This window comes from Arabidopsis lyrata, assembly GCF_000004255.2.
Source record: "Arabidopsis lyrata subsp. lyrata unplaced genomic scaffold ARALYscaffold_4, whole genome shotgun sequence".
Lineage (NCBI taxonomy): Eukaryota > Viridiplantae > Streptophyta > Magnoliopsida > Brassicales > Brassicaceae > Arabidopsis > Arabidopsis lyrata.
In genome coordinates this window covers 2,030,615-2,043,564 of record NW_003302552.1, presented here as the reverse complement: position 1 = coordinate 2,043,564, position 12,950 = coordinate 2,030,615, and the positions used below count along the sequence as shown (strand labels likewise).

General features: G+C 36.3%; 2 protein-coding genes across 4 annotated transcripts; one reads left to right on the top strand and one right to left on the bottom strand.

The window, feature by feature from the left end:
* The first annotated feature begins 3,246 nt into the window (after positions 1-3,246).
* LOC9314767 lies at positions 3,247-4,669 on the top strand. Its single transcript, XM_002880476.2, has 3 exons — positions 3,247-3,556; positions 3,632-3,919; positions 3,999-4,669. Exons 1-3 carry the CDS (start codon positions 3,466-3,468, stop codon positions 4,076-4,078), a joined length of 459 nt encoding a protein of 152 aa, XP_002880522.1. The 5' UTR covers positions 3,247-3,465; the 3' UTR covers positions 4,079-4,669.
* Positions 4,059-10,259, bottom strand: LOC9314766 (histone-lysine N-methyltransferase SUVR5). 3 transcript variants are annotated; one of them, XM_021027602.1, is made up of 12 exons: positions 9,697-10,035; positions 9,041-9,330; positions 8,638-8,940; positions 8,452-8,562; positions 8,252-8,362; positions 5,493-8,168; positions 5,239-5,400; positions 4,986-5,102; positions 4,805-4,908; positions 4,596-4,733; positions 4,434-4,521; positions 4,059-4,345 (listed from the first exon to the last, which is right to left on the bottom strand). In XM_021027602.1, the coding sequence occupies exons 2-12, from the start codon at positions 9,266-9,268 to the stop codon at positions 4,229-4,231; spliced, it is 4,155 nt and encodes a 1,384-aa protein (XP_020883261.1). In that variant the 5' UTR covers positions 9,269-9,330; positions 9,697-10,035; the 3' UTR covers positions 4,059-4,228. The 3 variants fall into 3 exon arrangements, with proteins under 3 accessions (XP_020883261.1, XP_020883263.1, XP_020883262.1); XM_021027604.1 differs by having other exon boundaries at positions 4,060-4,345; positions 10,012-10,259; XM_021027603.1 differs by lacking the exon at positions 9,697-10,035 and adding an exon at positions 10,049-10,259 and having other exon boundaries at positions 4,060-4,345.
* Positions 10,260-12,950: the final 2,691 nt, after the last annotated feature.

The window sequence follows — 12,950 nt, the reverse complement described above, 5'->3', positions numbered from 1 at the left end:
TTTCTTTTAATTCCTGGCTAACCTTCCTCATGGTCTCGAACTGGTCGAGGTTCTCCTGCTCATACTGAGCTGCAAGTTGTTCTTCATCCCCGAGCTGCGTCTCTTCCTCCAACGTCTGAGCTACGTTATTAGTAGCACCGGGGGTTGTTTGTCCGCTGGTTTCATTTCGTGCAGCGGAACTTGGCGAGTTGAATATCCCTCTTCGGATTCCCACCGGGTTTCCTGCACTTAAAGAGCGAACACGAGTTTGTATAGTATTGACGTTTTGACTAAGAGATACCTGGGATGTTTGCAACGTATCAACGGCCTTTTCTACATCCGAGAAATTTTGTGATATGTCCGCCATGGTTTGCTGCATAGCTTTGAGGGTTTCGGCCAATGATGTCTCAGCAGCGTCTCCTCCGGACATTGTTGCTTATCTCGGAAGTGTGATAAAGAAAAAATCTGACCACTCAAGAACTTAAGTTCCCCACAGACGGCGCCAAAATGTGGATGTCGGATTCACACACTCAAGTATTTTGTTAAGCGGGAAAGATTATTCTTGAGGGACAAAAATGAATATGTAAAAACTTATAAATTGATACGAAAATTGCTATAGTATTTCTCTCTTGAGAGGAAGTCCCCTTTTACATGACCATTGGCCTCTATATTTATACATAGATAAACGTCATTAAAATGAGCAATTAAGTACAATTGTTTCTTCTTAAATGTGTCCGTTTTGATTCTTCGACTTTAATGCTCAACGTTTGAATTTGAGTTGACTCTGATCTTCATGGGCCTCGCCTTTTCTGGCCCAAGCGTCCTTGAACCGACTTACCCGTGTCTTCTACACCGAACTCGTGTCCCAGTATATTCACTTCGGATTCTCGAAGTGGTGACAACCACTTCGACCGTCCCTTCGGTTCACGGGTCCAATGGGCTTCATCCTTTATGGGCCATTATTTTGACTACGTGGCAATCTTTGGTTGGTCTCGTACTTCTGGTGCGGGATCCGACACCAACACCAAGTTTTGTCAGAATTCAACATTATTATTTAAAAATTACAATTTTTAATAATATATTGTTTTCATTAATTACCTAATATTTAGTAAATTTAACTAAATTTGAAGTCAATTTTTTTTCTAATTAATATTTTTAGATTTTTATTTGATTAGTTAATTTTAAAAAAATCAGCCTGATTTTAGCGGTTACTATTTAAATTTTAAATTATTCAGCCAGATTCCACAAGAAATCACAAATAAATTATGCTAGATTCAACAATTCAGCCATATTCTTCGGTTACCATTTAGACCCAAAATAAAACAAATAAAAAAAACTCAAAACATCATATATATTGAGACAATGAAGTGTTATAGATTAAAATGATACAAAACATATAAAGTGTGACTTATATCTCTGGTTTAGGGAATGGTGTGCTCGAATCACTACGTATATGTTCACCGATTGCTTTGTTTGGGTCTGTCGAGCATGTGATCTAGCCACATACTATATTAAGGTAAGAAAATTATTCTATTATTTTTTTCTTGTAGATGTCAAGAAATTTGATATATGTATTTTTTTTTTTCATGTATGATTGAGTACAAAGAGAGGGAAATACTTTTTTTTTTGTTCCCAATGACATAAGAAGAACAATGAGAAACCTCTTAGTCCTCAATTTCTAATCAATTTTACAGTTTCAAATTGCAACATTTACAAGTTTTGTACACTGAAATATATCCCTTACAATTGATTCGACAAATCTTGTTTACACAATATTATTACACAACCGTAATTTTGGTCACATGAGCAAACTGCGATGATTCAAGTGCCACTTTTGTCCTAAAAGATAGGGCGGCCAAATGTATGTTAAAGCGATCAAATGGCTTTGAAGAATTAAAGGTACGTACCATGTGATTTTTCTTCATCATATTTAAGATTAAATATTAGCATTATTTTTTTAAAATCAAATATATATGTATATTTATTTATCTTATGTTTTGAATATTCGTTTTGTAACTGATGATTTTTATCGATTTATCTCGAAAAAATCTCACTCTAAGACTAGGGGTGCAAATGGTAGCCTTAAAATAAAAGGTTGAAAGAGTTGAATGACCATTCATCTCAATTTTTACCATTTGAGATGAATAAGTTGGAAAATTGATTCAACCCATTCAACCCAAAAAGTTGGAAAAATGAATAGATTGTGAAGAAAAATTATTCAACCCTTTCAACTACTATTTCGCAGAGGAATGAGTTGAATGATGTTCAACTTTTTTTGTTCAACTCAAAAATTTTCAACCATTCATCTATATGTCATCCATTTGCAGCCTACAATAAACTTTATTTGCATCAACAAACTGTACTATAATATTATATACGTTAATTTTTACAGCTTTCTAGTTTAAAACAAATTAACAATAAGTGAATTAGGGATCTTAACACAATTTGGTGTCCAAATTTTTGTAACATGGGAAAATAATCTATGAACATAAAACTAGAACTATCCCATTTTCTATTCAGATTTAATATTAATTTTTTTGAAATAGTTGGCAAGTTTAAGAAATATTTTAAATATGTATTACAATTGGACTTATAATAATCAAAATACATTAAATTAATATTTTAAAATAAATGTGTTTGCCAATAAATAAAGTAGAAAATAGAAAAAAAAAAAATAGATGAAAAAAATATGGCTTTGTTAATTGCAATAATTTATTATTATTATTATTATTTTATTTGAACAAAATATCTTGAGTTTGAAAGCTGTAGGGCACACAATTTTACTGGCTTTCATTAAAGGTAAAGAAGAAAACTGTTCTGTTGAGATAATGCAGCTCAAAGATCTATTTTGGGAATGGAGGGACTTCCACTCTTATGTGCCAGGTGGCCTCAATTCTATTGGGAGGAAACGTAAAAGGTTTGTGGAGCATCTGGCGAAAAAGAAGCTTGAGAGCGAGCATAAGAGGAAGATGAAAAAGGACAAGAAGAAGGACAAGAAAAAAAAGGCTAAAGAGGAGAAGAAGAACATAGATTAAGGCAGCAAGTAGATTCGTTTTGCTTTGTTATTCTAAGATTTAACTTGAACAGCTTTGAATATAAATAAATCTTTTGTGTCGTTAAAAATAAAACAAAGTAACATTTCATCATATATATAATTGTAAAAAAAAACAATATTTATTTGCTAATTGCAATAACAAAACCTAATTTTGAAAACAAAAGAAACAAAAAAAAACCCTAAATGGGCTTTTGGGACTACTTCCAAGCTCTGAGCGTCATTACCGATCCACTACCAATATTAACACGATAACCGGAAAATGCCAAAGAACCGGGTTTTAGATTCTGTGTCGGTTCTTGATACGATTTAGCAGAGTCCTCGTAATTCTTCATCATCCCTGCGAGTCAATTAATTTCCACAAGCAATCTTTGGATTTGATCTGAGTTTAAAGATCTTAAATTTCTTCCAAATTTGAAAACTTGAAGGAACATATGGCAAAACCCAGAAATCTTTTTAGGGTTTGTTCTCTTCTAATGGCGTTTTTGTTTGCTTACTCTGCATCTGTCCAGCTTAATGATCCTGGTATTCAAAAATCTTCTTCTTCTATTCTCTTTCTATAGATTATGTAAAGATCTCAACATTGATATGTTTCTGCAGATTGGTACTTTTGGTTTCCTCTCTACACACTCTCTTGTGTAATTAATCTGATAAACTGCAGAAGAAGAATATCTAAATCAAGAAGAATCAAACAAATGATTGGAACAGCTCTTAGTTTAGGTCTGTTCTTGTTGGTTAAAGTGGTTGTAGAAGATGTAATAACAGAGAAAGTTGGAGTCTTGTCTTTAGATCTTACTCATAGAGTGGTTAGAGAGAAGATTGGAAGTGGTTTAGTTATAGCTTCAATGGTTCTGCAACTACAATCTTCTTCAGAAACCATTGACTTTGGTAAGAAGAAAGAAAGATTCAATCTTTTAAAAGAGTTTCAAATTTCAAAAGTTTGATTAGTTTGTTAATGTTTTTTCAGGGATGGTTGCAATTGTAGTCTTTGGTTATGGACTTCCCTTTTGGTTTTTCACAATTGAGAAAGGAGAAATCAAGATTTGATTATCTGAAAATTGGGAAAAAGAAAAGTCACAAGCTTGAAGGAAAATGAATAGTTCCAAAGCTGTCTAAAGATTCAAGGGAAAAAAGGTAAAAAGTCTGAAGGAAAATTATTAAAACAAATCTGCAAAGAATGTTCCTAGGAACTAAAATCTAACTTAAGAGACCTCTGCAATTAGTTGCTTTACAATGGCATGGATGCTCATTTTCTTGTCCAGATGGTACCGGTCTGCATCCATAGTCTCGGGTGATCTCTTCTCCTGCAGCGATCTATTTTACATACATGACACAAAGATTATTGATTACGGTCCAATATTTTGATACTTCTTTCAAGCAAAAGAGAGAAGAAGAGCCTTACATCCATACTGGCGTATAGACCGATATGAGCGAGCGGGGACTCCATGCTTTCCACTATAACTTGGTGATTAACGAGATTTGGTGAGCAGCTAGAGATGAAAGTAGATTGAAATCATCAGTCTTGTCGTAAAGGTTTTTTGATACATTTGTAATATAAACTCACCTGTGATTGATGAATCGAGAGATGTTGCCATGAGTAGTAGCATCGATAGCATAATCGGGTTCTTCTTCCATCAATCTACCGATGTCGTTGATATTAGCATCGATGTCCAGTATGTAGCTGCAACCTTCTTTTCCATACCTATGGAATCAGTAGCAGGATTTAAGTTCTGCTCCGAATCTTAAAAGACAAAAAGGCGAAAAGATCCGTACTGGTTTCGCCTCTTGTTTGCTTCTTGCTGATCAAGAACCTCCCCAATGTATTCACAAACAAATGTGCCACGCAGTATATGTTCACAAGCTCGCAATCCCCATCCCTGTGGATCAATCAGTTGGATATTGGAGCTGAAGCAAGACAAATGGGTAAAAGACCATGACTGAAAAAGGACCACACCTTGCTTTCAGTTCTAAAAACTTCTAGTTTCACGCGAATTCCATTCTGCAAAACCCGATTCTGACATGTTCTAGAGCATCCACAGAACTTATTGCATTCATAAACAGGATAACCCTCCTGTTTCATTTTCAGAATCGACGACAACAATCACGGTTAACCAGAAAATGAGGATCCACAAATATGTTGTCAAGTAGTAACAAGATCTAAAATTACCACAAAATCACTTCAACAGAGAAGTATAACTAAAATTTACCTCCAAGATGATCCGTTGTTTGCCATCATATGGGAATCTAAACCTCATGGATTTTCCATATATGTCTCTAGCGTCCTCAAAATCGTTACCGAAAAGGTATACGTGATCACAAGTTACAGGCGAGCACACTGAACTGCGACAGCCACATCTGAGTTGCAGATTCTGCATCATTAAAAGCGGACAAAAAAACAAGGTTACAACATGGAGTCACAACTCTGTTTCAAGGGTACGACAAGCTAGAACAAGTTTAATACCTCCTTTACAAGTTCCATTGACGGATGAAGTATGGAGTTTGTAACATAAGTAAAGCTTTCCCAAGGCCTCTCATACGGCTTTCCAGAATTCAAAAGATCATCATCGACGACACAAATTGGAACTGATTCCTTACCAAAGCTTATGTCCTTGCACAAAACCGCGGTGTTTCCAAACGGTCTCTTACTAAAATGATGAGCCTCCATGATACAATGGCACTCATCAACTTCCAACTCGATATTAGAATGTTGTACAGGGTCCATAGATATCCCGAATCGATCATTCTCTTGTCGCGGGATCAAGGGACGTAGAAGATTTGGGTCTTTAACAGGCTTACATCCGTTAGAGCATATGTATCCTTCCTGATGCCATTGCACTTGTACACCTTGCTCACCACAAAGTTTTGCTGCCTTGAGATATATCCGGTCAGGCAAATCCCCGAATTTAGCCTCCAAAGAGGTCTCAAGGCTCACCCTACAGCAAGCCGATCGAGCAGCAGACAGGATATCAAAGTTATTAGGGCGATGCTTCGCTTTCTGAACCTTTGACAACAATATATTCGAAACCACAGAGCAATGAGCATCTGTACCATCAAAGTTTCTACTATCACCCGGAGGCGGCGGCGATACTCCAGTGTTTCCTTCCGTGCTGAGCGGTTTAGAACCTTGCATCCTCCTCTTCATATTTACACCAGCCCGGTTTCTAATCCTATATGAGACTGCTCCAAGACTTTTCTTGAATTTATTCGGACGACTAAGCCTACCAGATTTCATCCTGTATGTATTAAACCTTATTCCTTTCTTCGGACCACGAGAGCCAACTAGACTCGGTCCCATGTGTTCAGCTTGATGGTGACGGCCTAGGTCAGGTAATAAATTGAATTTCAGCCCACAGAACTTGCAAACAAATTTATGTACGCCGCTTGTATTCTCGTTGTTTTGGCTCACAACAATTTGTGAACTGCCTGCATCAGGTTTCTGAGAAGACTCACCATTAGTCAAATTGCACTCAGGAGCAACCGTTATCGATTTGCACTCAGAAGGATGCACAGCTTGCACATGTAACAGCAACTGTTCTTTATCTCCAAAATGACTGCCACAAGGAATACACTGAAGAAGCATACACTTTTCCGCAAACTGCACGTGATGTCTCTCCTCCACATGAATTTCCAAAAGCTTTCTCTTCACAAAAGAATCTAAGCAAATAGCACAAGCAAATCCACTAAAAGACCATTTCTCTTTGTCTTTGGTTTCTTCTCCTTTCTCATCATTCGCCCAGGCATTGGTGATGGCAAGCAGTCGATTAGGATATTCTGATAATGATACATCTTCTTCATCAGCACCAGTAGCGAAACCCCATATCCTAGTTAATCTCTCCCTTTCATTGGATACCAACTTCATCAAGAATTCCCCAACTCCAACGTCCGCGTTTCTTGAAGCTTCTGCTTTCGCCCAATCAATCTGTACCTCCATTGGGACAGAGTTTCTTAAAGATAAGACACTTTTGAAGAGCTTGTAGAAAATATCACAAGCTTGATGTAGAGCTAATTTTTCCTCACGCGATAAACAACCCCTCAAGAGATCTACAAAGACTTCCTTTGATATTATTCGACTCTTACCATTCCTCGCACGCTTAAGCCAGTTAGGAAGGTGCTGTTCACAGTATAACGAGTGCTTTGTCGAGAACTCACTGCAAGGAATATAGCTGTTTTCTGAGCAAGAACCTATACACAAGTTATCCTCTTGGCTACAATGTTCAAACATCTCAGTGAAGCTCGTGGCTCCATGGGGCTCCTGTTTCTCAAAAGATAGACCTTCTGGTTCTCCAAACGGCACCAAATCTTGACATTGATTTGTTTCTAAGGTCGACATAATTTCCGCTACCTTTCTCTTCACCAGAAGAGATGAAGAATCATCAGGTTTCTCCATCTCTGTATGAGGGCGGTGTTTCTTGCAGTACAAAAACCCGGGTAGAGATCGGTGCTTGCATTTGGTACCAAGAACAGTAACTCCTCCGCACATTGGTGCTTCAACTGCAGGAGAGCCCTCGTTCTTTGCAGATTTGGTGGTGAAACGAGAAGCTAAATGCACACAACAATAAACATCACCTTCATTCGCCCACCTCACACATTGCCTTCCTTTCGATTCAATGAAAGCTATGCATTGCTGACTCTTATTTCCCGAACCAAATGGTTTCTTCAAAACTGATTCGTTAATGTGTGGGTGAGACAATCCGTTAGTTTCTTTTGTTTTCATGATCTGTGAACCACCTGCTTCAACAACAATGCCATCCCATAGATCCAAACCATTCTCCGGTGTATTCATTATCGGGTTTTCATCTTTCAACGCCTCAGGAGTATTAGTGTTGCCTCGAGAACTAAAGAATTCCGAGTCAATTGCAGTCAATCCTTGTGGTGACGTATCAGACTCCATCTGTGATGCATTTGTCGTCTCTGCTCGTCGAATCTCAAGTTTTGGTCTTTTACGGCTAGCCTGGACATCTGAGTTAAACACACTTTTACTATTCGGCTGTGCTATTTCGCCAACACCACGGCGAGATATCGAGAACCATTTCGCAATGTCATGCTTCCACGTTTTCCATTCTGAAAACAACATTGGTTGCATTGGAGACTCAGAAAGTGATTTGACTTCACTCCACTTGATACAATTGTCAAATTCCTAAACACAACCAGATAAAGTGGCTTTAGTTAAGGAAACAATACGCATCAATGACACTTATCAGCCTCTGGTGAAGTCATTACCTCATTCAGTAATTCAATACTCTCGGCATTCACTGCATTGTTACATTTTTGTACCCACAAAGGAAACGAGTTCTCAAGCCAGATCGGATCCATGTATCGTTGCAAAATCATCTGAACAACATGAACACAAAGCTGATATATGATTACAGAAGAATCAAACTACACATACTCTAAACTTAATCGCAACGAGAGCAGCTTACACTGTGAAGCTTCACAAGCATTATCCCAAGATCATGATAACTTGTGCTTCTAGTAGCCTCCATTGCAAATTCTCTCCAGATTATAATATCCCTAGCTGCTTCAGAAACAACCTGCAACATCAAAAGCGTTAAACCAAATGCAATCCAAATTCTTCGGTATGTCGAATACTTAGTTCCAGCTTATACCTCTGAGGGGAATTGGTCAACTATATTGAAAATCCCAACAGTAAGCTTCCTCATAATGTAACGTCGAGCAGCAGTTAAATCTTTAACCAATTTAATTCCAATTTTATGTGACTTATATGCAATAGGATCAGGGAACTCATTGATGGATCGAACAAGCTGCATATCCGCCCACGAGTAGTTTTTCGTATGCGGGAAAAAAATCACACAATACTTTTTCCTATCATGAGTAGGTTTGCCTCTCAAAGTTGTCAATGGCCAGTCCGCTTTCGCACATCTGATTCCAGCCTGCCATTTACCTCTCCACTATAACACCACAAGAAGACACAAAACATTAACCATACATAAATATCATCTAATCGAATTTAAGATTCCGTATTCGTATAGCGATAACTCGTATTATTACCTTCACCCACAAAGCTATAGGTTCATCTTGTTGCAGCCATTTGGGCTCAGAAGGAGACGACTCGCCTTTGCCATTATTACCAATAGGTCCGGTAATTACCGTAACTAAATCGGTACTACGGTTCACCTCATTTAAATCATCCCCAGGCTCAGGTTTCACCAACAATTCACTACCAGTTGCCTCCTCAACATCCACGTCAAGAACCAATTCATCCATTTCAACTTCCATAAATCACCACTTAGAAGATACTTCACTTCTTTAAACCCAGGATTTGATAAAATCACACAATTCTACAATAAGAACAGGTGAATTAAAAAAAAAAAAAAAACAATAGTCAATAGTAGAGATATAAAAATCAACACATAAGAAATTGCTTTCCTAATCAAATTTTCAACATTCACCATAAGAAATTTCTAATAAGGCAAGAAATTTTCAGACAAACGAAGTCAAGTATTACATAACCATTGTTGGTAGTACTAATCAGAACTGTTAGATCTTATGAAGTAAAAATCCTAATTGGGGAAGAACAATTAGCTAAAACCACACAAAGAAATCAAGAATTGATCTAAACCCTATCATTAGAAAGAACCCAAAAGTGTTATATAATAATAAAAAAAGGTTGGTCCATAGATAGAGAGATCAAAAGAAAGGAATACCAAATTGAAGATCAATAACATGACCAATCAACAAACCCAGGTGGAGGTGACCAAAAAATGTTAAAATGCTGCCACAAAACAAAGAAAGATTTGGTATTTTTAACATTTGGGTAATTGGGTTTTAATAAGGTCAGGTAACACAATAACTTGTTAGGATACACATGGAAACAGACATGGCGGAATCAAAGGCTAGGTCACGGAAGAAGAACCAACAAAAAAAAAAAAAAAAAAAAAAAGAATTATAAAAGTGGGAACACCAAAACACATCATGTATGTGACATATAATAGAAGCAAGCAAATGTTTTTTTTTATAACCTAAAGATTTGGATTTTGGGCATGGAAGGTAACACACCTTGGTGATTTGATCTGTGGTGAGAGAATTGGGTTTTGAATCTATGAATTTGAGATTTGTATTAAAAAAAAGAAAAAAGAATTATGGTATGATTCTTATCTTCTGGATTATGAATGAAGATTTTATTGGTCGATGGCATCGGTATTTGGGCATGTACCATGGCCAGAAATGTCGAAAATGGAAGATAATTTGTCTATGCTATTGCTAGGGATAATTATTTTTATGAGTGGTTTATAAATTGAATTATATGATAAAAAATATGTATATATTCGAAAGGAAAATATGTATGTATGTATATATGAGCTTATTAGTAAAGAAGACAAAAGTTAAAATGGGGGTGGTTTTGGTAGCTGTCTATTTCCCAAAAAAAAAAAAAAACTTGAAGGATAAATGTAAATTTGGATTTTTATAATGAGTCAGTTTGGCAGTATTATACTTTTTTTTGTTCAAAATAAAATACATTTTTATTAATAAAACAATAATTATGAGAAAAGAAAAGTAGTTTATAAATGTTAGTGGTAATGTATTAGGAAGAAAAGAAGTTACTTAACATAGTTAAGGATCAGAAGCTTTTTTGAACACTGTTTTGGTTTCTTTCGAAAGCAAATTCAAGGTTTAACAGAGTAACTCTTGTTTTCAAAAAATTGAAATTATATAGTTGTTAATAGGCGTGAAAAACCTTAAACGACAACTAATTTAAAACGGAGAGAGTAATTTTTTTTATCAAGATAAGAAAAATTAAATATTTGAATCAAGCAAATTGAAGTAAAAAAAAATTAGAATACACATCGAAGATGTAGGATTATTATCTTTTGAATTTGTTGACCAAATAATATTATGAATTATCAATCAACATCAAAATTAAACTAAAAATATAAGAGTTTTGAGATCTAAATAAAGCTTTAGTAACTTGGAATTTGTGTTCAAAGTTTTAAAGTAGCTGACAATTTATGAATAACTGAGCAAAGAAAACTTAAAGACTTTGGTGCTTTATGAATAGACTTAAAGGACTAAACTAATATTTGGAAAAGTTACACAAAAAAATGTTATGCACAAACAATATTTCGGCTTTCGCATAGAGATCTTCGAAAGTTCATGTAATGTAACACAATAACTTGTTAGGACACACATGGTAAGTGGTAACAGGAATGTCCAAATCAAAGGCTAGCTAGGCAGGTGACCAAAGAGGAACCAAATGATATTGGAACAATTAGATAGAAGAAATATAACAAGGAACACATTTATCATGTATGTGACATAAGAGATCGAAGCAAAAGCAAATGATTTTACCCTAAAGATTGGAGTGTGGGCATGGAAGGTCATAATATGCGATGGATGCAAATTAGAGGTTGAATCTACGAATTTCAGATCTATACTTTTGTTTTGTTTTTTGTTTTTTTTTGGATATGATTCTTCTCTTTTGGATTGTGATAGAGGAAATTAAAGACTTAGCCCAGTCCTCAGTTTCCACTTTATTTTGAAATGAAAAACTTCGCCGACGGAAGACTGAATTAGGCAGATCGGAATATCAGCGCTTATCTCCTTGATTGAATGGCCTCGGAGTGAACAGAGTTGACTCAATGTGTATGCTGCTTAATAGGGGTATCGGTTACCGTGGACCGGAAATCTTGAATCAGTGAATACTTAGCCAAGAATGCTCAATTCGGGAATTTCATTAGACCTTGAATGCGCTCTTGGAGGAAGAGAGCATCGAATCGTTGCTGCTTTTGCTATTGGTCTACAAATCGCTGCAACCAATGTCCCGAAAGTAGCCTTCGTCCTCTTTTGAGTAGAATGATGGGCAATGCAAAAGGAATAGAAGCTCTAAGCCGCTCGCTGTAGGGAGCCGAGGAGCAAGGCAGTAGATAAGATAGAAGAAAGGGCCAGGCACCCGGTGGAGCAGAGGGGACGGTTAGGATAACGAACTTGAAACGCGGAGCCCGAGCGGCTGGCGAGCGAGTGGTTAGTGGCCAATAGTGCCCTAGTTGATGGCATTCCTCTCTGCGGCTGGCACTCGAGGAACCACAGGGCACTCCATACAGAGCAAGCAAGTCTTAGGGATGAGACGCCCGCGCAAGGACCTCAATTCTCATTAGGAGGTCGAACCAAGGACCTATGGAAGTCGGGGCTACCCCGTCCTCTAGGGACTAGGGCATGACCACAATGTCAAAAAAGGGCAGATAGATTCTATGCTAGGGATAACTGTATTGTGTGGTTAAAAATTAAGTAATAAGATAGAAAGAAAATATAGGAAAGGCAAAAATCTATACGTTTCAATTATCTATGTATGTATGTAAATTGTTTGGTTTCGCTAATGATTATGTTAGCTGTCAATGACAAAAAAGTTAAATTACCCTTAAAGATAAATGTAATTTCAATTTCTGAAAATGGGCCAGTAAATATTTTAATAGTATTAACAAACCAATAATTATGACAAATTTTGTTCTATATTAAGCTCATACTATAAACTATGACTTGGATATTACTGAATAACAACAATGGTTTGTTTTCTTTTACCACAGTCGTATACAAAACATCTAAGCATAAAACAACCTGAGAAAACTTCATAAACACCTAAAGTACTTACTCAAAGAGATCATCAATCGTAAATTACACAAATCGTAAATGTTTGAAAGTAGTTTTGAAACAGCGGTTTGATGACCTTCCGAAAAATAATTAGACGTTTCAGTCACTTAGTTTATACATGCAACAAGGGTTCAAATGAGTCGAGAGTCGAGAAAACAATATAGTACAAATTTCTTATTAATTATATGGAAATTTTAGTTTGATATAATATTTATTGAGCTTTTTTAAAAGTTACACAATATAGTAAATGATTGAAAGTTTTTGAAACATTGGTTAAAAAATGAAAAACATTTAACGTTTAACTCACTTAATTTAT

What these genes read in the sequence shown, in the direction of transcription:
- LOC9314766 (XM_021027604.1), bottom strand. Translation starts at nt 9,268, where the DNA reads ATGGAAGTTGAAATGGATGAATTGGTTCTTGACGTGGATGTTGAGGAG. An exon ending in AACAACGGATCATCTTGGAG is followed by an intron (nt 5,103 to 5,238) that starts GTAAATTTTAGT and finishes AAAATGAAACAG; the next exon opens with GAGGGTTATCCTGTTTATGA. An exon ending in TCTCGATTCATCAATCACAG is followed by an intron (nt 4,522 to 4,595) that starts GTGAGTTTATAT and finishes TTTCATCTCTAG; the next exon opens with CTGCTCACCAAATCTCGTTA.
- LOC9314767 (XM_002880476.2), top strand. Translation starts at nt 3,466, where the DNA reads ATGGCAAAACCCAGAAATCTTTTTAGGGTTTGTTCTCTTCTAATGGCG. An exon ending in TGTCCAGCTTAATGATCCTG is followed by an intron (nt 3,557 to 3,631) that starts GTATTCAAAAAT and finishes ATGTTTCTGCAG; the next exon opens with ATTGGTACTTTTGGTTTCCT. An exon ending in TTCAGAAACCATTGACTTTG is followed by an intron (nt 3,920 to 3,998) that starts GTAAGAAGAAAG and finishes ATGTTTTTTCAG; the next exon opens with GGATGGTTGCAATTGTAGTC.